The sequence below is a fragment of the Cetorhinus maximus genome, chromosome 2 (genome assembly GCF_964194155.1).
Source record: "Cetorhinus maximus chromosome 2, sCetMax3.hap1.1, whole genome shotgun sequence".
Lineage (NCBI taxonomy): Eukaryota > Metazoa > Chordata > Chondrichthyes > Lamniformes > Cetorhinidae > Cetorhinus > Cetorhinus maximus.
The window spans coordinates 206,448,815-206,473,231 of record NC_135880.1 but is presented as its reverse complement, the minus strand read 5'-3'; the positions used below and the strand labels follow the sequence as shown (position 1 = coordinate 206,473,231).

The following is a 24,417-nucleotide window of genomic DNA, read 5'->3' as shown; positions in this document are numbered from 1 at the left end:
TTTTGGTTGGTGTTAAAGTAAAAGTTACAGGATGTGAAATCATGTTGGTACTCACTTCATTTGGTAAATTTAGTTATCTTGGTTTATGGTTCTCCCATGGGTATCTTAACAATACGCTTAGATACAGCTGCCTACATCCATCTCCTTGTCTTACTAATTTGGACCACAAACTATGATTTTCACACCATAATCATTCCCTTTCTTGCCTTTTCTCGGGAAAGAATCACACTCTGTCAGCCTCCCACTGAGTCTGTCTCTCACAACTAATGTTTGCTAATTAGAAGCAGAAAATGCTGGAACTAAATAACAAATCTGCCAGCACCTGAAAAGAGTAAAGACAGCTTACATTTTGGGGGCAAGCCTTTTGACAGGATTCTGACCAAAACATTAAGGCCCCAATTTTAACCTATGTCACATGGGATGTCAGAAGGGATTAGGTCAGATGCTTGTTTTGCATGGGAATGGGGTGCAAAATAGTCATGAATCCAAAAGAACCCATTTCCACTAGGTGTGTAAGGTTAAAATAAGAGTTTAACTTGTCTTTTATTTTCACAGATGGTGATCAAATTGCCCACATTTGAGTCCATTAATGTGAATAGGAATAATATTGAATGTTTGTATGAAATGTGATGCACGTGAGTTGGTAGAACTTATGTTGGTTGGACATGAAAGAAATATTAAGAAGGAAACAAGGAGAAAGTAGAAGTGTTATGTGCTTGTTGTAAAAATAGCATCTCTTAAAAAAAACTGATGCTGTAATTAAGTAGCTGCCTGCTGTTTGCCAATCATCCTCTCACATCGCCGAGGCACAATTCTTTTGGGTTTTTGAGCTAATATGTTGGTGGTTTTGGAGTATAGAATTTCAATAAATTATAAAGCAACTTGATGAAATCAACTGAGCAGATGCAAAGCATCTCTTTGCCTCCGGTCTATGTTCAACCTGGCACTCATCTCCCCCTCCAAGCCAGTTCAAGCTGCTATCTTGCAAACCTCCATAAAACTAGCACTTTTATTTATTTTCTCCTCATTTATGCCTTTCCAATGCACTCCTACTGGTCTCCCCCATTCTACCTTCTGTAAATTTGAGGTAATCCAGAACTCTACAGTCCATGTCTTGACTTGCACCAAGTCCCATTTCCCTATCACCCCTGAGCTCACTGGCCTACATTGGCTCCCGATCAAGTAGCGTCTTGTTTTCAAATCCCTTTGTGGCTTCGCTCCTTCCTATCCCTGCAATCTCCACCAGTCCCACAAGCCCCCAAAATATCTGTGCTCCTCTAATTCTGACCTCTTGAACATCCCTGATTTTAATTGCTCCATCATTGTTGGCCATACCTTCAGTTGCCTCGGCCTGAAGTTCTGGAATTCCCTCTGTACATCTCTCTACCTCACTTTCCTCCTTTAAGATGCTCTTTAAAACCTACCTCTTTGATCAAGCTTTTGGTCACCTGATCTTTTGTGGCTCAGTGTGATATTTTGTCATATAATGCTCCTGTGTTTTATTATGTTAAAGGTGCTCGGTAAATATAAGATGTCATTATGAACAGTTTTTCTCACATAAGTTGATTTGTTTGTGATGTCATTATTGTATTCTTATGGAGAAATACTTTCCAGTCAATTAGCTTTACCCAGCAAGTGTTATATGGATAACCAACTTTCCTCTGTTTGTTGGCGACAAGAGACTGGCTTCTTTAGCTACAATACTGCCAGCTGTTACAACTATTGGATTTTAGGACTGTTGAGTAGAAGAGGGCATTAGAGGACCCAGGGAATCTTAGTTCCGTTTCAGACCAAGGTGAGAGAGGAGTGGTGAAGGTTTGTCTCATTCCTGTCGATGGTTATTAAAGGGACTATCAGAATAAGATTTGACAATTTCAATAGTGTTCAGTGACACAAATCCATAACTAAATGCTATGGTCAGAGCTGATCCTACATTCTTATGGAACATAGAAAATAAATTGAAAAAATTAATGTGGAGTATTGAATATTTGCTGTGGTGCAGTGTGGACTGCACTTATGTGTTTGGGCTGAAGACACTTGTCAGTGTGAAAAATTATGGCCTGAACTCCCTCGGAATGGCAATCAGTGTCGAATTGCCACTCTGTGCCCAATTTCTTACCTTAATTTTTTTTTGATCCTATCTCACCGACCTTCTGACTCAGGCTGGGCGGGATCCAGGCAGTCCAGTGCATCACCAGGGCCTAGCGTCGAAGTGCAGCTGAGTCAAAGGGAAGGAGGTAGTACCCATAAAAATCCCCAAAGGTACCCACCAATATGATGCTGGGAACTCAGAAGTTACGGCCCATAGAGTTTTGTGCTACATTTCTGAACTGCTATATTTGACTTCAGAGTGCATATTAATGCCAGTAAGGTTAGTTTCACAATGCAATTGCCCAGGAAAACATTGACATCCTGTGATTACTACATTCATATAGATCTAATTTGTATCAACTTCTGTTATCTGGGATTCCTGAACATATCACGTTAATGTGTGTTTTCTTCTTTTGTTTCTATAGGCCGGGCCAGTCTGTATGACAAGGCTTCATTGCGAATTGACCAGCTCCGCTCAGAGGACCAGGGATGGTACGAATGCAAAGTGCTCATGTTGGACCAGCAATACGACACCTTTCACAATGGCAGCTGGGTGTATGTCACAGTAAATGGTGAGTAAAACTATCGAGTACATGTCAGAATGATCTATAGAATTACGTTAATCGTGATAGAGAACTCCATTGTAGCCTTAATCAGGTGAGTTACCTAAAGTCTTAGCTGACAGTGATGAATTCAACAATGAATAAAAGTCACATTTGATGTCAGTACAATGTACCTTCATTTACACTTGATGCATTTAACCTCATATGCAATGAAAGCTGCATTTGAATTGGGTAAGAGGAATCAATATTTGTCTGTCACCAGCAATAAGCTTATTTTAAATTATCTTTGTCCATGTAGCAAGGCAACTACAGAGCCTATTGGTATAGGAAGCAATTCTGCTGCCGCAGATTTTCTGGATCAGAATTTTAAATTATCAGCTGCAGATAATTTGTTAAGATGACTGCAGTAATTGCATGACAACTTCTCTTGTGTGAATGAAATCACAGATGAAGCCAATGAAGTACCAATAAACAAAAAAACTCCTCCTTTTCCATGATCCGGCTTTCTGCTAAGATACTTTTAACACAGCATCTATCTAGAGCACTCAGTGAATTCAGGAGTCATATGCCTCGTGTCAGGAATTCAGCAGAGTGGGGATCAGATCTGTGTTCCTCCACCCTCTAGTACTGTATGTTGGTATTCTGTTGTCATGCTCAGCAGCATACTTTAGCCAATTTGGTTTTTAGTCCAGCTTGAAAACAACAGCAGTAGATGTTTAAAAAATCATTGCCCTGGACGAATCTGCTCCCTGGTGTTCCCAAACAGACTATAGTCTAAACACAGCACTAAATTTTGAACAAACGTCAAAATGCTACACTTGCTCGGAACAAACTGTGGATACCGAATATGTTTTGAGATGTTTGTGCCTTGGATCAAATTGGCATTTTTGCTTTCCCACCGAGTGAACACAAAAACATGTTTTAATGTACTGAATAACAGCTCTGCTTTTGCCTCTCTTTTGGCAAAAGTACTATTTCTGGATGTTAAAGATGATATTAAAATGTTTGGCTACTGGCCGTGCATACAAACACTCATTTATTCTGATACAGAATACCAGAGGAAAATAGTTATCGAAATACTCGGTAGAAGCCCTAGCAAAACTGGAGCCAATGGGAATTAGGGGGAAAACTCTCTGCTAGTTGGAGTCATACCTAGCACAAAGGAAGATGGTTGTGGTTGTTAGAGGTCAGTTAACTCAGCTCCAGGACATCACTGCAGGAGTTCCTCAGGGTAGTGTCCTCAGCTCAACCATCTTCAGCTGCTTCATCAATGACCTTCCTTCCATCATAAGGTCAGAAGTGGGGATGTTCGTTGATGATTGCACAATGTTCAGCACCATCGCGACTCCTCAGATACTGAAGCAGTCCATGTCCAAATGCAGCAAGACCTGGACAATATCCAGGCTTGGGCTGATGAGGGGCAAGTAATATTCGTGCCACACAAGTGCCAGGCAATGACCATCTCCAACAAGAGAGAATCCAACCTTCATCCCTTGATGTTCAATGACATTACCATCACTGAATCCCCCATTATCAACATCCTAAGGGCTACTATTGACCAGAAACTGAACTGGACTAGCCATACAAACACTGTAGCTACAAGAGCAGGTCAGAGGCTGGGAATTCTGCAGCGAGTAACTCACCGCCTGACTCCCCACCATCTACCTGCTTGTCCACCATCTGCAAGGCATAAGTCAGGAGTGTGACGGAATACTTCCCACTTGCCTGGATGAGTGCAGGCCCCACAACGCTCAAGAAGCTTGACACCATCCAGGAAAAAGCAGCCCACTTGAATGGCACCATATCCTCAAACATTCACTCCCTCTACCACCGACGCACAGTAGCAGCTGTATGTGCCATCTACAAGATGCATTGCAGGAATTCACCAAGGCTCCTTCAACAGCACCTTCCAATCCCACGACCACTACAGTCTAGAAGGACAAGGGCAGCAGATAGATGGGAACACCACCACCTGGAAGTTCCCCTCCAATCACTCACCATCCTGACTTGGAAATATATCGTCGTTCCTTCACTGTTGCTGGGTGAAAATTCTGGAACTCCCTTCCTAACAGCACTGTGGGTGTACCTACACCGCATGGACTGCAGATATTCAAGAAGGCAGCTCACCACCACCTTCTCAAGGGCAACTAGGGATGGGCAACAAATGCTGGCCCAGCCAGCGAAGCTCGTATCCTGTGAATGAATTAAAAAAACCTTAAGGTTAATAGACAATGATGTAGGTGCTCGGCGCACCTACGCTTTTTAAGCCTGTTGAAGATACTAATATGGACTGTGTGTGACCAGGAACAGAAGTCCCTGTGTGTACTTGCCCCTGCTGTTGTGCCAATGAGGACTTCTGTTGCCTTCATTAGTCGGTGGCAGTGCCATTGATAGATGAAAATCTGGAGAAAGATCCCCTTGAAGCCAGTGCCAATGTAATGTAGCTTCTTCTCTGTCCTTATTATTTTTTGTTTCTAATGTTGTATTGCAGTATGAATGAGCACCCTTGTGTACTTTCAATAGCCTGACACCTTAGCTTCTTCCCTGGTCCTTGCGGTATCTCATAGTCACTAATGTTGGAAGAATCGTGCAGTTGGCCGACCCTCATCTTTTGCACTACAGTTGCCAATGATGACAGTGCATTGAAGGAGTAAAGGCCACTCAAATCTGTTTTGTGCAGAACAATACAAGATTGTTCAGTATTTCTGGGACTTAAAATGTGATGTGAATTAATCTGACAATTCCTGGGCAAGAATCTGAGCAACCTGAGGTATTGCTCCCTTTAAGCTTGTCTCTGTGAATTTAATGAAGCATCCCCAATCTTTCCTCTTCCCTTCCCTGCCCTTCCCCTCAAATTACCACAATGTTGTTCAATTTATGCCCTCCCCCACCATAACAATTTTAAAGTGATGGAATAATGACCACCTCACTATTTTCCCTATAAATTTTATGTTTTACCATAATGTAATGGCTGGAAGCACTTCAAGACAATGAATTGTAATTGGAGTGCAATAACTGTTATATGGACAACCATCTGATATTTTATACAAATGTCTGTTATTCTTGCTGCTCATTGCAGGTATCTACTGCTGTGTGTGTAAGCCCTGGCTGATAGCCAATGTTCTTGGTATAAGTTGTTTCACAGTTTACTGTTTTGACTATGTTGCAGAATTGACAAAATGATACCAGGAGCTATCCTGCACATTGAAGTTCAGAGTATCCAAAGAGCAAGAATCTTTCCATTGTCTTCGATAAATCTTTCAGAGCTCGAGATATTGGCTGGTGTTGCAAATGCTAATCATGTTGTAAAATTTCATTTTTGAAGCAGCAAGCTTTGTGTAAAAATCTAAATGGGAATTTTCGAGCTGCACGTTATATGCAGTGAGCTTTCTTTCATTATACCATTTAGGAGCTTGACCTGAGAAGGCCTGATTTTTAATGACATTTCCCTTCGCTCAGCAACATTCCAGATCAGTGAGCAGAAAGGCTTTTTTCCGCAAGCAGCAATTTTACTCGCTGAGTCCAGGAGAGGAAAAAAAATCAGCATGTCACAAGAAGCAATTGTGAATGGGGTTGCTAGGCATTACACTGTGTGATATTGTAGCAGAGAGTGCTATACATTGAGGCACACTGTGCTTTAATAAAGCACAGCAATTTATCTATGGAATGAATGGCTGGTCATATAATTGCCTCAGAAGATGTGTTCATTGAACTGATGGGATGTAGGAAGGAAAGCCCCTCCTTGTTAGAGCATGTGAAAGCTGAGCACGTTCGTACAGCTGTCGGCAAAGTGGGAATCTTCACTCTGATGATCAAAGAATGCATTAATTTGTTTATTGCCGGGCTGTCAGGTTATGTATCTGCTAGCTAATATTTCTGACTAGGCTAGTGGACATACCCTCTCCTCTGCCATTCACAGGAGGCAGGATTTCGGCGTGCAGGTATGGTCAGCGGGCCCGGGAGCAGCCGGGGGCTGACCACGAATTCACGCTGGCTGGCCAGTTAAACGGCCAGCCAGCGTGAAAGGCACGCTGAAACGCTCAGTGCTGCCGAGGTGGGGGTGGGGGGAGAGCGAGCACTGAAGTCAGGGCGGGCACGGGGGAGTGCGGAAGGAAAGCTCCCTGAAGGCAGAGAGCTGCTTCAGGGAGGTGACGAATTTAAAGTCAGTAAAAACAGAATGTAAAATCTGGAAACAATGTCCACGTATCAGGACGGGTGATCTCAACATACGGATGTTGAAAATTGTGTCCACACATTTTTATCTGTTCTTCAATTAATCTCAGAAACCTCATCCCGCTATCTGGCTGATTCGCCCGCCCGCCAACCGTAATGTTGAACGGGCAGCAAAAAATCCCTGCTAATTGAAATTTAATGGCCTTAATAGGCCTCTTAATTGTCAGCAGGTGCGCTGCTGACTCTCACACGTGCCCGCTGACCGAAATATCACGGTATTTTACACTCCAGCATGTCAGGCACACGCCTGCACGCTGAGGTCAAAATCCTGCCCAGGGAATGTTTAGGCCTCTCCTGTCCTAGGATCCCCCTTCCTTTCCACTCGTTCATCCAAAAATCCCTGTCACCTACCTAAATGCCTGTGATTCGCTCTTTGGTGTTGACTGACAACCTATATCCTGACCTCTATACTCTCGTATGGAGCATGCAGGTGAGGCCTGGAATAAAAACTTTCTGTGTTTTCGCAAGGCCCTGCACCCCCCCCCTCCCTCCGCGCCTCTCCCAGACCCTTCTAAAGCCCTCTCCAGGCTAAAAATTGAAGCTTTCGTGTTGGCCAGCTATTAGACCACACGAGGCATAACAGTTCAACTCCATTGGACAAGATTCTCATTGGCCAGAATTTTTCCCTTGTCGGGCGGGCTCGGCAGGAGCAGGCGGGCGATCGGCTCCTCACCGCAACTTCACGCGGGTGGGCTCGTGCATGACAGGCGCGCACCCACACGCCGAAGGTAAAATTCTGGCCACAGTCTGACAGACTTCGTTTTTGTGTTTTGTTTTGCAAAACCTTCTGGGGATTTCCCCCCAGGCCTAGGATGTCAGATGTAGCTGTGGTCTGAATGACAAACGCGAGGTAGTCACCCATACAAACTACAAAGACTGTTTGTTTCCAAGACAATCTTTCTTCCCAAGGACAATGGAACAAGCTGCCAAAGGAAACATTCACAGCCCCATCACTTGAAATCTTCAAAACCCATCTTTAGATTATTTCTATTTGAAAGTTTTCATTATCAGAACTGTTACCTCAGCAGGTCATGTGGGTTTAGCTAGTGCTACCCATATAAATATTGGCAGAGTACGTATGTTAGCCTGTGATGCTGACACAACTAAAGCAGAAGCAGAATGCTTATGGTCTCCCCAAATTTGCTAGTACACTATTAATCAGGATTATATGGTTCAATTAATGAAATGGACTTTCCATATCTTTCATTTTAATTGGTTAAAAGCTTTGCACATTCTGAAGCTGGATTAATGAAATACTTAATATTTGAGAAGAGGAGGGAGAGGAGAGGAATGGGAGAGGAGGGCGGAGAAGGAGGGAGGAGAACGAGGAGAGAGGAAGGGGAAGGAGAGAGCTGGGAGGAGAAGAACAGGAGGCAGAAGGAGTTGAGGGGCAAGAGAAGAGGAAGAATGAAGGAGGGAGAGGAGAGGGGAGGAGATCAGAGGGTTTGACAAATTTGAGTGCTGAGCTGATTTTGGTCTCATCAGAGGCTGAGGGAGAATCTCTGCATCTGAACAGATTTACCCTGAGTTTTACTACGAGTCAGACCCACCAGGAATGAGCAGAAGGTTAGGTCAAGGGCCACACACTAGGCATACATGAACCTATAAAACAGCCAAAAATCAAAGCCCAGGATGTCGATTGCATCCACAGATTGAAAGCTATTGCAGTTTTGGAAGCTTGGTTTATCTACATTACAATGTTTTACCGGTCTGTTCCATTCAATTTTTGTTTATCTTGGGGACCAAGTGTCATCTTGAGGTGGGAAATGCTTTTGAATTTATTATGGTCGAATAGGGACTGTTATGTAACATTAGGCTGGCACTCTGTCATTTTCAGTTTGTCACGTAACGTTTACAGTGTTACCCATTGATGCACTACCAGCATAACCTGGGGAACACTTGTTGCTTTTATTGTGCAAAAGACCGAAAACCTTTCAATAAACTGGTTAGGACTGATGCTATGGGTAGTACTGGTAAAGATGCTCTAATCTAGCTAATGTGGGCCTGCAGCCCTGATTTTCTATTCATTTAGTTGAATGGTCAGGAAATCAGGGGATTGGAGCCAGTGATTCCCCACCGGTGCTCATCAGGGTGCCTGATAGGGAATGAAATTTAAAGCAATAATGGTAAAGAGTTAACTCCAATGATAGCTATGTCACAGTGATGTCACTCACTGAGGGAAGATGACTGAGAAGCATCTTAGAGAGCAGCTCTAGCCATGTCTTGGTCCTACTTAACCTTTGTAAATAGTTAGTATGTAAATAAATGCGTTTTTAAAAAAAGGGACCATTGCCTTCAGCAAGATCTCCTCTAGAATAAGAAGCTAACGAGTGCCAAGATAAAGCTACGTTAATAGAATAATGTGGTGAGCGCTGGTTTTAAATCTGGGTATCAATAAGAACTGTATGATGAAAAGAATCTTGACCAACCTCACTATTCTCCATTAGTAGGAACATTGCATCAGGAGTCAGCCATTCAGCCTCTGAAGTCTGTTCCACTTTTCAATTAGATCACGGCTGGCACATATCTTAACTCCATCTATCAACCTTATTTCCATAATCCTTAATATCCTTGCCTAACAAAACCTATCAATCTCAGATTTGAAAATTCAAATTGACCCCTAGCCTCAATGGTCTTTCTGAGGAAAGAGTTCCCGATTATTTCTACCCTTTTTATGAAGAAGTGCTTCCTGACGTCACCCCTGAGCAGCTTAGCTTTAATTTTAACTATTTTAACCATAAACATTACAACTAGATTACCCCTTAATTTTCTTTCCACAAGGCAATACAAATCTAGTTTATGCCCTCATAATGTAATATGTTTAGCTCCAGTATCATACCCACACCCACACGCACATAGATGCGCACAACATATTATAGGACAGCAAGTTTGACTGGTGTTAAGGATGTACTAACACAAGGTTTCCTTGGGATTGTTCAGTAGCGTGAGTTAAGCATAATTCCTCAAGCAAGAATGAGGAAAACAGGAATATAGCAAGTAAATGTCGAGACCTTTGCTTGTGGGTTGTTAAGAAATAGGAACTTAGCTGGTTCTGGGCTGAGGCTGAGGTTGAGGACTCAGTTTCCTGACAGATTCAAGAGCTCCAGGCATGCGCGGAGTGCGGTAGGGTGACAGGCCACACATGCTCCGTTCTCTGATTTATTTTTAGTTAAAGAGCTCAGCCATCCAGGATATCGGGAGTGCACCTGCATGGCACAAAACAAGGATCATGAGAGCCAGTATTTGGGCACTATAATACAGGGAGTCCCGGGACAAAGAGAGGGCCCAAAGGAGAGAGACCACCGGGGAAGGAGCCACCAGGAGAAGATGAATGGAAAAAGGAGACCACTGGGAGGAACCATTGGGGAGAAGAGCAAAAAAGAGGCTTCAGACAGCAAAAGTGCTGCTATTGGCAAGCTCCAGGTACTGAGGGCTTGTGAGAAGCCCAGGAGACCGGAAAAGAACCCTGTGCTACAGGCCACTGGGGCAAAAGTAACCATTTGAGCAGTGGTGCTCAGCTTGGCATGGCTAAAGAGCTGGAGTTGTGCCTGTGAGTTGGTGCTGGAGTGCAGCCTCAGGAAGCCAGTGGAAGTAATCTCAGGAGAAGAGATTACACCATCAAGGGGCGTGCAGTCGTTGAAGCAGTTCCAACTCGGAGCGACTTTTGGAAACAACTCAGAGGCTAGATCTTCAAAAATGAACACGTGAAATCCCTCGTGAGGGAGACAGAGTGTAACAAGATTGTGCAACTCTCAGTGCCCACTGACATCTGGGGGGATTGCTGAGAAATCTGTGGGATCTGTCTTGGTTGCATCTGCTGTTTATTGTGCAGTGTGGTATGTTCAACCACAGTTCACCTGTTACTTCACACATACCTCATATTGATTCCGAATGTTAGAGTATTAGATATTGTAAATTGTTTTACTTTTCTAACTTTGTATAGTAAAGTTTATTTTGTTTGTTCAAAAACCATGGAATCTTGCGACTTTATTCTGTTAGCAAGTATCTTGGATCTCAAACTTTGTCTACTTTAAACAAAAAGTTACTGGCCCTAGGCTGAATCATACCAAAGCTTTGAGGGTCTGATCCAGGATCGTAACAGAGTCAAATAATTGACTTTTCAACCACACAGCAGGTTGACTAATGAACTGAAAAATATAACTGTTGGTGGCACTTTCAACAGAAATACGGAATTGGCCTGTTTAGCTGCCAACAGTGGTTGATTTACTGTATTACAAATTGCTTTCTACAACATCTGAAGCACTACAATCCTATTAACGTAAGCTGTACTGTCTAATCCCCAGCCTTGTATGACTTTCCCATTTTCTGTTGATGGCATTGCAGTGGAATCCAGTTAATATAAGCTTTACCCTGTAATCTTAGCTACAGACTCACCTGTTTGTTCCTAGGGGGGTGGGGAACAGTGCAAAGCCAGGCAGGAGTGTGGATGGACAGCGCAATACAGCATCAAGGACAGCAATACAAACTGTTTCATGTTTAGAACAGAGATGATGGCAGGGTTTATGTTTGTGTCGGGTTATAAGGACTAATAGAACTTGCCTTCACGTACATCAGCTAAGTGTGAATAATTACCACGGTTACCACAACATAAAATGAAAAGCACGGTATCGAAGGTTCTCCACAGTGAAGGCGAAACAATGGTGCAGTTCACAAATCAACTGCTTCACAGCATTAGATGTATCTACATTGAGGCTCATTAAAAGCAGCGCAGTAAATAGACAGTGTGCTTGTTAATCTTGTGACAGAAACAAACCCCATGCTGCCTACTCATGGCTTATTGCCCCAATGTGTCAACAAAACACCATGATGGGCCAAGTGTGACTGTAGCAGGGCATCAAATGGTGTCTGCATTTAGGCCTTAAACTCTTTTTTGCTTAGCTGCTGACAGTACGAGTTGACAATGGCACTATAAGGGAAAGTGGGCATCCGGGACAAATAGGGTGAGCCTCACCAAATATCTCTTTAACCAATCAGTTTGAAGGATTTGCAATTAACAACACAAGGAGTGAGAAGGGCGTATAAGTTAGAGTGGGTAAATTTATTGCCAAATCCAATACAGAAAGAAATAAATGGAGGGAAAGAAAGATTAGGTTAAGAGAGAGGGGGACAAAGAGACAAGGGAAAAAGTTTTAAGAATAATTATTTGGCGTTTTTAAATTACCATCAACAATTAAAACCTGAAGGAATGAGACTGCTCGAGGTTGATTGGCCATAATGAACATTGATCATAACATTAAAAGTGTACTAGACTTGAAATGACAAATTTCTGTGGTAAATTCAGTTCACATCTATTGCTCAAATATAGCAATTTCACATTGTTCAATGCATTTCAATGATGAGGCAGATAGTGAGATATCGCTTTTGCAAAACTAACTGTGGAGTGGCTCAACTTGGACAGCAACGTTTGCATATTTAGTGTTAATTGCATGTCCTACCCTTGCCTGAATTTGCTTTACCATTTACACATAAAAAACTTCAAGCGCAATTCGCCTTGTTGTTAGTTTAACAGAAATAATGTGACCATTGTAATGGAGAGACATTCCTGCACTGTGGTACATAAAGTTGTTTCGGTGATTGCATCCACATTAACAATTCATTTGTGAACAGTTATATTGAATCCTAGCTCATTTTGTTGCAGGTTCTGAAATTGACTACCTCATCTTTCCCTACCTCCCCCTTGCTGCAGGTACTCAGTAGTTCTAAAGTCAAACTTGTTTCCATTAAAAATGAGTAGTTATTTGATACTACGGAACTTGAGTATTGCTGAAAAAGAAACATTCTGTCAAAGCTTTTTATCTTGCACTCATCAGAATAGTTAATAAGAATAGAAAAGGGAACAACAAGTTATATTGCAGGAGAAGATAATGCTGATTGGTTGGCAAAGGGACTCTGATTGGTAGAAGTATGCTATGGAGAATGCACTAGGGAATAGTTAACCGCCGCTAGGGAATAGTTAACCGCCAAGACCATAAGACATAGGAGCAGAAATTAGGCCATTCGGCCCATCGAGTCTGCTCCGCCATTCAATCATGGCTGATAAGTTTCTCAACCCCATTCTCCCGCCTTCTCCCCGTAACCTTTGATCCCCTTACCAATCAAGAACCTATCTATCTCGGTCTTAAATACACTCAATGACCTGGCCTCCACAGCCTTCTGTGGCAATGAATTCCATAGATTCACCACTCTCTGGCTAAAGAAGTTTCTCCTCATCTCTGTTCTAAAAGGTCTTCCCTTTACTCTAAGGCTGTGCCCTCGGGTCCTAGTCTCTCCTACGAATGGAAACATCTTCCCCACGTCCACTCTATCCAGGCCTTTCAGTATTCTGTAAGTTTCAATCAGATCCTCCCCATATCCTTCTAAACTCCATCGAGTATAGACCCAGAGTCCTCAAACGTTCCTCATATGTTAAGCCTTTCATTCCTGGGATCATTCTCGTGAACCTCCTTTGGACCCTCTCCAGGGCCAGCACATCCTTCCTGAGATACAGGGCCCAAAATTGCTCACAATATTCTAAATGTGGTCTGACCAGAGCCTTATAAAGCCTTAGCAGCACATCCCTGCTTTTATATTCTAGCCCTCTTGAAATAAATGCCAACATTGCATTTGCCTTCCTAACTACCGCGTCAACCTGCAAGTTAACCTTAAGAGAATCCTGGACTAGGACTCCCAAGTCCCTTTGCACTCCAGATTTCTGAATTCTCTCCCCATTTAGAAAATAGTCTATGCCTCTATTCTTCCTACCAAAGTGCATGACCTCACACTTCCCCACGTTGTATTCCATCTGCCACTTCTTTGCCCATTCTCCTAACCTGTCTAAATCCTTCTGCAGCCTCCCCGCCTCCTCAATATTACCTGTCCCTCCACCTATCTTTGTATCATCTACAAATTTAGCCAGAATGCCCTCAGTTCCTTCATCTAGATCATTAATGTATAAAGTGAAAAGTTGTGGTCCCAACACTGACCCCTGCGGAACTCCACTAGTCACCAGCTGCCATCCTGAGAAGGACCCCCTTATCCCCACTCTCTGCCTCCTGCCAGACAGCCAATCTTCTATCCATGCTAATACCTTGCCTCTAACACCATGGGCTCTTATCTTACTGAGCAGCCTCCTGTGCGGCACCTTGTCAAAGGCCTTCTGGAAGTCCAAGTAGATAACATCCATTGGCTCTCCTTTTTCTAACCTACTCATTACCTCCTCAAAGAATTCTAACAGATTTGTCAGGCATGACCTCCCCTTGATGAAACCATGCTGACTTTGCCCGATTTTACCATGCACTTCCAAGTATTCTGAAATCTCATCCTTAATAATGGACTCTAAAATCTTACCAACGACCGAGGTCAGGCTAATCGGCCTGTAATTTCCCGTCTTTTGCCTCACTCCCTTCTTAAACAGGGGGGTTACATTAGCGATTTTCCAGTCCTTTGGGGCCCTCCCTGACTCCAGTGATTCCTGAAAGATCACCACTAACGCCTCCACTATCTCTTCAGCTATCTCCTTCAGAACTCTGGAGTGTAATCCATCTGGTCCAGGTGATTTATCCACCTTCAGACCTTTCAGTTTTCCTAGCACCTTCTCCTTGATAATGGCCACCATACTCACTTCTGCCCCCCGACTCTCTTGAACTTTGGGGATGTTACTCGTGTCTTCCACCGTGAAGACTAACGCAAAGTACCTATTCAGTTCCTCCGCCATTTCTTTGTTCCCCACTACTACTTCTCCAGCGTCATTTTCCAGCGGCCCAATGTCCACTTTTGCCTCTCTCTTACCCTTTATATATCTAAAAAAAACTCTTGCAATCTTCTTTTATATTACTGGCTAGTTTACCCTCATATTTAATCTTCTCCCTCCTTATTTCTTTTTTAGTTGTCCTCTGTTGGTCTTTGTAGGCTTCCCAATCCCCTGATTTCCCACTGCTCTTCACCGCATTGTATGCTTTCTCTTTAGCTTTTATGCTGTCCCTGACTTCCCTTGTCAGCCATGGTTGCCTCGTCCTCCCTTTAGTATGCTTCTTCTTCCTAGGGATGAATTTTTGCTGTATCTCCCAAATTACTCCCAGAAACTCCTGCCATTGCTGTTCCACTGTCTTTCTTGCTAGGCTCATCTCCCAGTCAAGTCAAAAGCCAAGCTTTTGTTCAAATTCAAACCAGACAAGATGACTCTGGTTGGTCAAGGCATTGCCATGGAGAATGAAGCAGGGAATGGCTGCCCCCCAAGCTTTTGTTTAGGTGAAGAAGGCGCAATGCCTGGACATACACCTTCCATCTGCATGTGTAAAGTCTTCACTGGGTGAAGAAATGCACAGTCCTTGCTGCATCAGTGGTGCATATGCTTGAGGGTGTGGGAAATCCTCATTGTTGTACTATCACGTTACTCAGGCAATCAGAAAGTGGATGCACAATCATATATCCAAAGCCTTTTCTGCTAAGACTTTGTATCATAATGTTATTGCTTAATTATGTCTCATTCAGTTATTTGTCTTGTATTATCTGTTGTTCCAACAGACTGTTTTAAAATTATTTGATGTCATTCATCCACATCCTCATATGCTTTATGCTCCACAACAACATTTTACTGTGATGAATTCTGAGGGTTGTAACTAAGTGAGATTAGGGTCACTTCAGTTCATTTGTGAAATAAAGCTGATTATCCCTCTGCCATGTGTTGTGTGTGGCTTGTTTGTAGGTGTTCGCTGCCTCCCAGCAATATTCATTGCTGTCCAGTGTTCATAAATGGGCCTCCAAACCTGCTTTTGTTGATTTCTAAATAGAAACAGGAACATAAAAATATAGAAATTTACCGCACAGAAGGAGACCATTTTTTTTTAGTTCTTTCATGAGATGTGGGCATCATTGGCAAGGCCAGTATTTGTTGCCCATCTCTATCGCAACATGGAGCATCTGTGCTGATGCCTGAGAGACAATGCCACTCAAAGCTAAAGTAATGCACTGCCTCCAACATTTTACCTATTGCAGCCTTGGCCCTTACAGTTATTTTCCTGATATTAGAGAACTAGTCCTAATGCCTCAGAAATCTAAAGCACCCCCTCCTGCACCTTCTGTCCAGCCATGAGTTCATTTGCTCTGTCTTCCTATTTCTGTACTCACCAGCATGTGACACTGGGAGTAATCCTGAGATTACTGCCTTTGAAGATCTGCTTTTTAATCTCTTTCCCAGCTCTCTAAACTCTGCTTTCAGGGCTTGATCACTCTTTTCACTTATGTGGTTGGTACAGATGTCAACCATGACATCTGGCTGTTCGCCCTCCACCATGTGCTGCAGCCGTTCAGCGACATACAAACCTACATACAAGCATAAGGTGCAGGAAGGAGGGCTTTAGGTTTCTGGGGCATTAGGAGCAAGAGTAGGCCATTTGGCCCCTTGAGCCTGTTTGATCCTGGTACCAGGGAGGCAAAATACCATCCTGGAGTCACATCTATTGACAGAAACGTCTGCCTGTTCCCCTAACTATTAAACCACCCACAATTATTACTCTCCCACTCTTCTTCCTCCTCTCTTGTGCAGCTGAGCCAGCCGTGGTGCCAGGGACTTGGCTCTGGCTGCACTCCCCTGAGGAACCATCTCCCTCACCAGTATCCAAAGTGGAAAACTGGTTTGTGAGCTGGACCGTCTGGCAGCCACCCATTCCTTTGGCTGTACTCTCTTACCTGAGGTGTGACCACTTCCCTAAACGTGCTGTCCATATAGCAGTCAGCAGATGTTGCGGATGCGCCACAGTGACTCCAGCCATTGTTTGAGTTCAGAAGCCCGAAGCTCAAGTTTCTGCAGCTGGTGACACTTCCTGCACTTGTGGTCTTCTAGGCCACTAGTCCACAATTTTCCACATGTCACGGGTTGTGCATTTCATGAGGCCAAGCTGTGCCATGCCTTTACTTTACAGACTAAATTGGGGACTAGAAAGTAGAATTTCTCATCTGCTACTCACCAGCCAGCTCCTTCCCCTGTGCCAACGTCACTTTTTATTCCTGATGTGACGTTTCATACCCTGCCTATGCTCTGCTCCCGCTGGCTGCTTGTCCCACTCAGCTCTTGTCCTTCCTGCCACTCTCCAAGATAAGATAAATAGGAATTACACACCAGTCAATCACCTACCTGCTTCCCTGTGATGTTGCACCATGGTTTTACTTTTAGAATGTGGGTTCTGACTGGCTCCTGGTTACAGGATAGCCCCACTACTCTCGCTGTTTCCCAGTTACTCACATACACACGCGCACGCACACATGCATGTGCGTAGGCACACATGCACACAGACCAAACAGACAGAGGGAGAGACATGCACAGACAGGGAAAGAGAGACACAGCACACCACACACAGGAATGAGGGACACATAGGAAGAAATAAAGAGAGAACACCAAGAGGTAGCTGGAGTCAAAGTGGGGAGAGCCACACAAAGAGAGAAACAGAGGGAGAGACAAAAAGATAGACAGAGAGATAGAGGGAAGGAAAGATTGAGGGCAATTCCACAAAGACAGGACAAGAAATTTCCCCAAAAGACAAGGATTTCTGTAAAGACAGCTGGATTCCTTCATAAACATATTCTTAAGGAAAGACAGTTATTGCTTAAAAACATTAGAATCCCGCTTGGAAATATAAAGCTGGGAAACAATGGCAGCGGGAAGCTACTTTGTCTGGATTCGCATCTTCCTGTCTCCCCTCACCTGAGTGTTAGTGAGCCATTTCTGCCCAGTCACAATGTAAAATGAATTCAAATTAATATTTCATTCATAATTTAAAATGACATTCAAACATTAACTTCAAATAAGTGCATTTTAAAGTTCATCGTACAAATGAAATTTTTTCATTGGATAAAAATCGATTAAAAAATATAAATGTAAAAAAGTTAATGCAAAAGTAATGTGAAAGTGTTTTTGTTGTTTAAGAGTTGTTTGTCTATTCATGAAACAACATAAGTAAATAAACAGGCTTCAGCAGTAGGAATGGAAGGTCTAGATCTACCTATATATATCCACATATACTGACATACATATAGATTTTCATGTATTTACATTGCAGTATTTCCTAAAGTTTCATATTATGTTCCTCATTCTGTTTATGCGACAGTTTTACAATTTGTACATCTACATGACTATTCTAAAACTGTGAACCAGTAACTAAAATCAAAGAATGTAACGTAATCTAGCCCACTCTATTGTAATGATTACTGATTATTTAAACTGAGCATTAAATCATCTAGCAACTGTCACAGGGACACATTGTTTTACATCTTGTGAGCCATATTACACATTATAATGTGCATTTCTTCTAGTACATATCCTGCGAAAAGTGCAGAACAATGAAAATGTACAATTAGTATTATAATATTCTTTTTCATGTAAAATAAATCTGTAATTACAAATTCTGAATTTTTATTCATGCTAATGCACAATGTTCATATTCACAAGTTAATTGTGCAGCGGAGCGGTGCTGAAGGTTCCTACGATGCCTAGTACTTCTGCACTGGCTCTGGATGGTGGACAACCCTGCCTCACTCCCCTTTTAAAAGTGACCAGTTCATTCTCTCATTTATCCTCAGAAAGAACTTGCATTTCTATAACAGCTTCCCAAAACATTTTGCAGCAATTAATTAGTTTTGAAGCATTGTCATGGTTGTTACATAGGCCAATATGGCAGCCAACTCCAACTCCTCTCCAAGTCACTCACCATCTTGGAAATACATCGCTCGGTCAAAATCCTGGAACCCCCCAACAGCACTGTGGGTGTACCTACACCACATGGACTACAGCGGTTCAAGAAGGCGGCACCCCACCACCTTCTCAAGGGCAACCAGGGATGGGCAATAAATGCTGGCCCAGCCAGCGAAGCCCACATCCCATGAATGAATAAAAAAAAACTTGTGCACAGCAAGGCCCTTGAAGCAAGAAATAAGATACCTGATCAATTATTTTGTTTTAGTAATGACGGTGGTGGAATAATTTTTGATCATGCACTAGTCCTGGAGCTTGAGTACATACCAGATAAAATTAGACCATATAAACCTTAAGACTTTCAGCTTGTTCTTGAGAGCTACATGAGAGTTGAGGTTGAAAACCTCAGTAAAATAAATGAAAGTAATTTCAGTAAGGCTTTCCCCTGAGCTTTGCAATGCTGCACAATCTTGTATGGAGTCACAACCTTCCTTTCACATTCCTCCTGAGAGCCTGATTCTTTCTGTAGGCATCCAAAGTACTCAACGTCACAACAATCTGAAGAACAATCTTAAGAACTGCTAATCTCAGTGAGATTTATTTGTCGTTTTCAGACTCAGCAACAGCAACCTATACTTGTGTAGCACCTTTAATACAGCAAAATAGCCCAAGGTGCTTCATAGGAATTTTATCAAAAAAATTTTGACAGTGAACCTTATAAGGAGAAATTAGATGAACAAAGCTTGGTCAAAAAAGTTAGGTTTTAAGGAGCACCTTAAAGAAGAAAAAGGAGGCTGAGAGGCAGGGAGGTTATGGGAGGGAATTCCAGAGCTTAGGGCCCAGGCAGCTGAAGGCATGGCAACCAATAATGGAGCAGTTGCAATCGTGAGTGCTCAAGAGACCAGAATTAGAGAAGCACCGAAATCTCAGGGAACTGTATGGCTCAAAGAAATTTCAGAGATACGGAAGGAGAGACCATGGAGGGATTTGGAAAGAAGAATGAATTTTAAGGTGAAGGTGGTGCTGGACCAGGAAAAAATTTAGCTCAGCCAACAGGGGGGTCACAGGTGGACTCTGTAGCTTCCCCTTTCCTCCCCTCTCCCACTCATGGATAGGCACCAATTCTGCACTCTGGAAAACTGAGGTTATGCCTGCCTCTCACTGAACCCTTTCATTATCCTCAGAAGGGGCAGTTCCAATTTTGGTTCCATGCACATCTCCATATCATTATAATTCACCATTTCATGCTTCAAGGTTGAGCCAACATATGTATATTATCACCACTAAGTGTATTTTATTTCACTGTGCCTAGAATTTGTTCCATCAATCTCTGCTGAATAGACGAGACATGTGCTTTGATACATTTTATATGACTATACTCTCTCCGGTACAATTTACATGATCAGTCGATGCAGTATATCTCCCTCTGAAAGTTTAAAATACTGGTAGTGCTTCTAGGTAACATTTCATCACAAGACAACACGAGCTTCAAGCAACAGAATACAAGGTTTAGTGTGCATCTGGACAGAAGAGAACTGTGGACCATTCCAGGCTGACCTCAATAGGACCAGATCAGGACTCATGCAACTCAAACATACTCTGGTACATATACGGACAGTAAAAGATTGAGGGGTATTCTGTCTCAGAACACGTGTCAGGTTGCATTGATAGTTGTCAGCAAATTCTACAGGAAATTGAGTGCTCACAGCCCAGCAAGTAATCTGAATCTGGAATATTAATCACTCATGTAATACTAGAACAGTTTCATGTGTGTTAAGGATTATTGATAATGATTCACATGATGTCCGGTGAAAGTCCAGGAAGAATCATTTCCCAGTGCAATTGGGCCCTTTAGATTAAATCACTTCGTAAATAAAAACAAAAAATTCTGAAAATACTCAGCAAGTCTGACAGCATCTGTGGAGAGAGAAAGAGTTAACTTTTCTGGTCTGTGACCTTTCATCAAAACCGAGAAAAGTTTGAAACATAATAGATTTTGAGAAAATGGAAGGGAGTGGGTGGGGAAGAGAACAAAAGGGAAGGTGTGTCATAGAGTGGACTGCAAGAGGGATTAAATAACAGAAAGTTTCATGATACAGGACCAAAGGGACTGATAGGACAAGTAAAGAAACAAAAGATGTGCACAGAGGAGGTGTGAATGGCAGGATAGGTGCGTCTGAACACAAAGTAAAGGAATTAAGAAAGAAACAAGAGAAAAAAAAAACCAGCAAAAAAGACACAAAAGAAAATGGGGCAGAAGTTATGATCTAAAATTGTTGAATGCAATGTTAAGTTGAGAAGGCCGTAAATTTCTCAGTTGAGAATGGTATGAATAATCCCTTCATAAATAATTGTTTATTGCTCTCTCTCTGATGCATGAAATGTAATTAGAAATTACTAGAGGAAATAAAAACAGCTAACCCTGGCTTGCCAGTAGGATGCCTGTCATTCTGTCTTTTGGCCCCCATCCAGTATTTTAGTTTCCTATGTGTCATTAAGCACAGAAGGAGCTAAGCTTTTCTTTCCTACCACAGCGCCTGTCTTATCCTGAGTCTGCGTGGGACCCAAATGAGACAGCACATGCACTAAAGTGCCAGTGCACCCATATGTAGAAGATAATTATAGGATAGTCTCAGGGACTGGTAACTTTTCTCAGCAAATAAGCAAGACATCACACGATAAATGCTGTGGTATATAGTAGTACTTGAACAAAAAAGTGGCTTGTAGCTGAATTGGGACAGGATTTTCATTATACCGGGCAGAAGCTAACAGCTAGTGCTAGATTCCTTTATTCTGGATCTACTCAGTTGAAGATGGGGGTCAACTGCCCCTCCAGGTCACTATAAGCAGGGTACTCGATCGTGCCGAACTGATTCATATTTTCCTTTTGGTTCACAAGACAGAAATTAACCTGTCCATAAAATTATCACTGAAGAGGAATACAATTTTATAGCATTCGTCATGACGACTAACTGAATATTCCAGAGGTCTGGAGGGCTGATATGATAACACCTGAGTCAGCTGATGGCCTTTTTGGTTTTCAAGAATGAGTGTTTAATAATGATTCTAAAAAAATCACGTAGTAAAATGATGCTGTAATAGCAAGGTTGAGTTGGGAGCATGACAGTGAAAAGAGGGATGTTCACTCCAGGCACTCTTGAGACCAAATAGCGCAGAGAAAGAAAACCTGAATGATGGGCACTGGGGAAAATAGCCTTTCAGCTACTAGCTAATGGACCTGGATAATCATTAATTTTTGTCCTCCATCCAAAGCTTCTTTCACTGAATGATTCAATGAATATTGCAGGTGGAACCAGCTGCAGGCACGTTCATTGAAAGACAAGGAGAGAGAGGAGATATCCATGCCCAAACATTCATTCACTCCTGTAAGAGCTCACTTTCCAACACATTTAATCCATCAAGAATATATTGAGCTCTAGCCCTAAGTATCCCCAGTGTACTAGTTTATTAAAAAATGCAGACTTTCTGCACTTTGTAGTGGGATCCCCAGATCTTTCCACAAAATCAATCACTGATGCAGAAGAACTATTATTTTTGCTGAAGAACTATTATTTTTTGTTGTCAGTGTTCATAAATTCTACATCGCAGTGAGTAATCAAACAATGTTTATAAGAAATCTCCCAGTCGCACCAATGAAACAGGGGAGTATGGTGTAATCTGCCTCCTTTTTTTGCACAAAATCTTGGTTGACACTCCAGTGCAGTATAAGACTATCACTGTCAGAGGTCCTTCAAAAGAGACATTAAACCAGGGCTCCATCTACATTCTCAGGTGGATGCAAAGGATCCAATTTTGCAGAGCAGAGGAGTTTGCCCTGGTGTTCTAGAAAATACTTAGCCCCCAACCAACACCTAAAAGTTGATTATCTGATCATTATTGTCGTACTATTTGTGGGACATTGCTATGTGTGAATTGGCTGCTTCTTTTTATCGTGTCCACGGACAGTCTACACATGGCCCAGCCAGAACTGGACACATTTTTGCGCCTTGTTGTTGAATTCGGCAAGATCTGCAACAGTGCAGGGTTGCTCTAGCGATAGACATTGCAGGAGATGTTGCATAGTCTGTGGCTCAGTTCCACATTCACAAGTTGTCGGGCTGCTGAGTTTCCTACATTACCACAGTGATTAAAATCCATGAATCCTTCATTGGCAGGAAAGCATGCAAGATCATGAAAAGGGCTGTAAAAATACAAGATCTTTTTTACTGATGCTTCTATATTAGTAAGCAATTTTGAATAATTTTGGAATAAGAATTCAGGAAAATACTAAAACCAGTCTGTGAGAATTAAAAAGGTTAAATTGAAGGAAAGGCCTGCATTAAACATTCATTGTTTTTTTCCATTGTGGAGAAGGTTGAATTCATTGTTCTCTGGTCCACTGGATAAATGCTCTATGTGAGGTGACAGTAGACATCACTGTTCAAAAGGTCCTACTTTTGGGACTCTATTTTCCCTTCAGGGGCTTGAAACAGGAGCTGGGACTGTTCCCAGTTCCCAGTTCCCAAACCCACTTCTAGGTGGAAACAGTCACCCATTGGAATTTTCATGGAGACGCTCCCTTATTTGGCTTGGAGACAGGGAGGTTCTCAAAAAGTTGGAGAACCAGTCAATGTCCTTCCAGCTTGAGAAGGGCAGCAGGCTGCAGTGGAGGGTAAGTAATGGGAAAGGCACTTCAACATGAAAGTCCTCTCAACAGCTTTTTTAAAAGTTGAAATAAAAATTAAATGCAGCAGCCAGCCTACCACTGTGGGGTAGAGTGGGGTTGGCAGGTGGGGGTTGGGGGGAGGGAGGGGTGGCAGTGTGGGGAATCCCCCCCATAGAGTGGTCTTTTGCTGTAACCCTTAGCATAGAGGGCCTTTAGGCCTGGTGTGCTGCCACCCCGTGCAGCCACTGGGTGCCTCTCTCCAGGCAGCTAAACTCCTTCCCATTGGGTCGGGAACTTACCTTTATCAAGGCTCTTAATGTGCCTAAATGATTTTCTGTCTTGCTGGGACGAGCAGCCTTGCCAGGCCTGAACCCGCCCCAGCCAAATTGGCCGCAATCCACCCCTGTTCTCAACCTTAGCAGGGCCAAAAATCCTGCCCCCGATCTCTGGTTTGTGCTGAGTAAACTGATCTTAGTCGGTGAAGCAAGGGAAAACTGCAATTGGCCTTTGTGTTGCCAGGCTGAAGAGGGGGAAAATGGCACCCTGCTGCTATTCAGGATCACATGACCTATTTGGAATCTACACATGTAAGAACTTGGAGAGAGATGAGGATCATCTGTGATGCCTTCTTTTGGTTTGTACGAATTGTCAGCACAGCTGGTTCATATAAACACAGGAGGAATGGTCATTGTGCCAGTTGTTACAATCGCAGCTGATGTTAATGCTCGACAAGTCAGATCCCAGTGTGAAACCTGGCTTGATAGATCCTAACTTTTTTTTTAGAAACTGTGGAGGAAAGTTACTGATCAAATTCACAGGAGTCTGCTGATGAATCTTTAATACAAAGAATACAATTAAAACAAGATGAGTGAACTATATTACACCAGACAAAAAGTTTGAAAAGATCTCAATACAAACACAAGAAGATGATCAAATTCCCACTATTCCTTTATCCCAGCAATATCTTTACAGATACATAAATGAGTGAAGAGTTACCACTAGCTTGACACAAAGGCTTGGGACTGGCACAGTTGCAAATGGTTTTTTGGTGAATTTCTAAGCATTCACTTGATACTTCTCACCCAACTCATATCTCTCCACGAGACACCCAAAAACCAAACTCTAAATTCACTGTTTCTTCAATTGCAGAGCAAACAATATATTCCCTAAACTCAGTC

General features: G+C 42.6%; 1 protein-coding gene across 1 annotated transcript in view; it reads left to right on the top strand.

Annotated features, from left to right (window-relative positions):
- igsf9bb (immunoglobulin superfamily, member 9Bb) overlaps positions 1-24,417 on the top strand; it is a 676,902-nt gene that overhangs the window by 287,552 nt on the left and 364,933 nt on the right. The window contains exon 3 of the mRNA XM_078531919.1: positions 2,517-2,663. Within this exon, the coding sequence (XP_078388045.1) occupies positions 2,517-2,663 (147 nt within the window). The remainder of the gene's footprint in view (positions 1-2,516; positions 2,664-24,417) is intronic.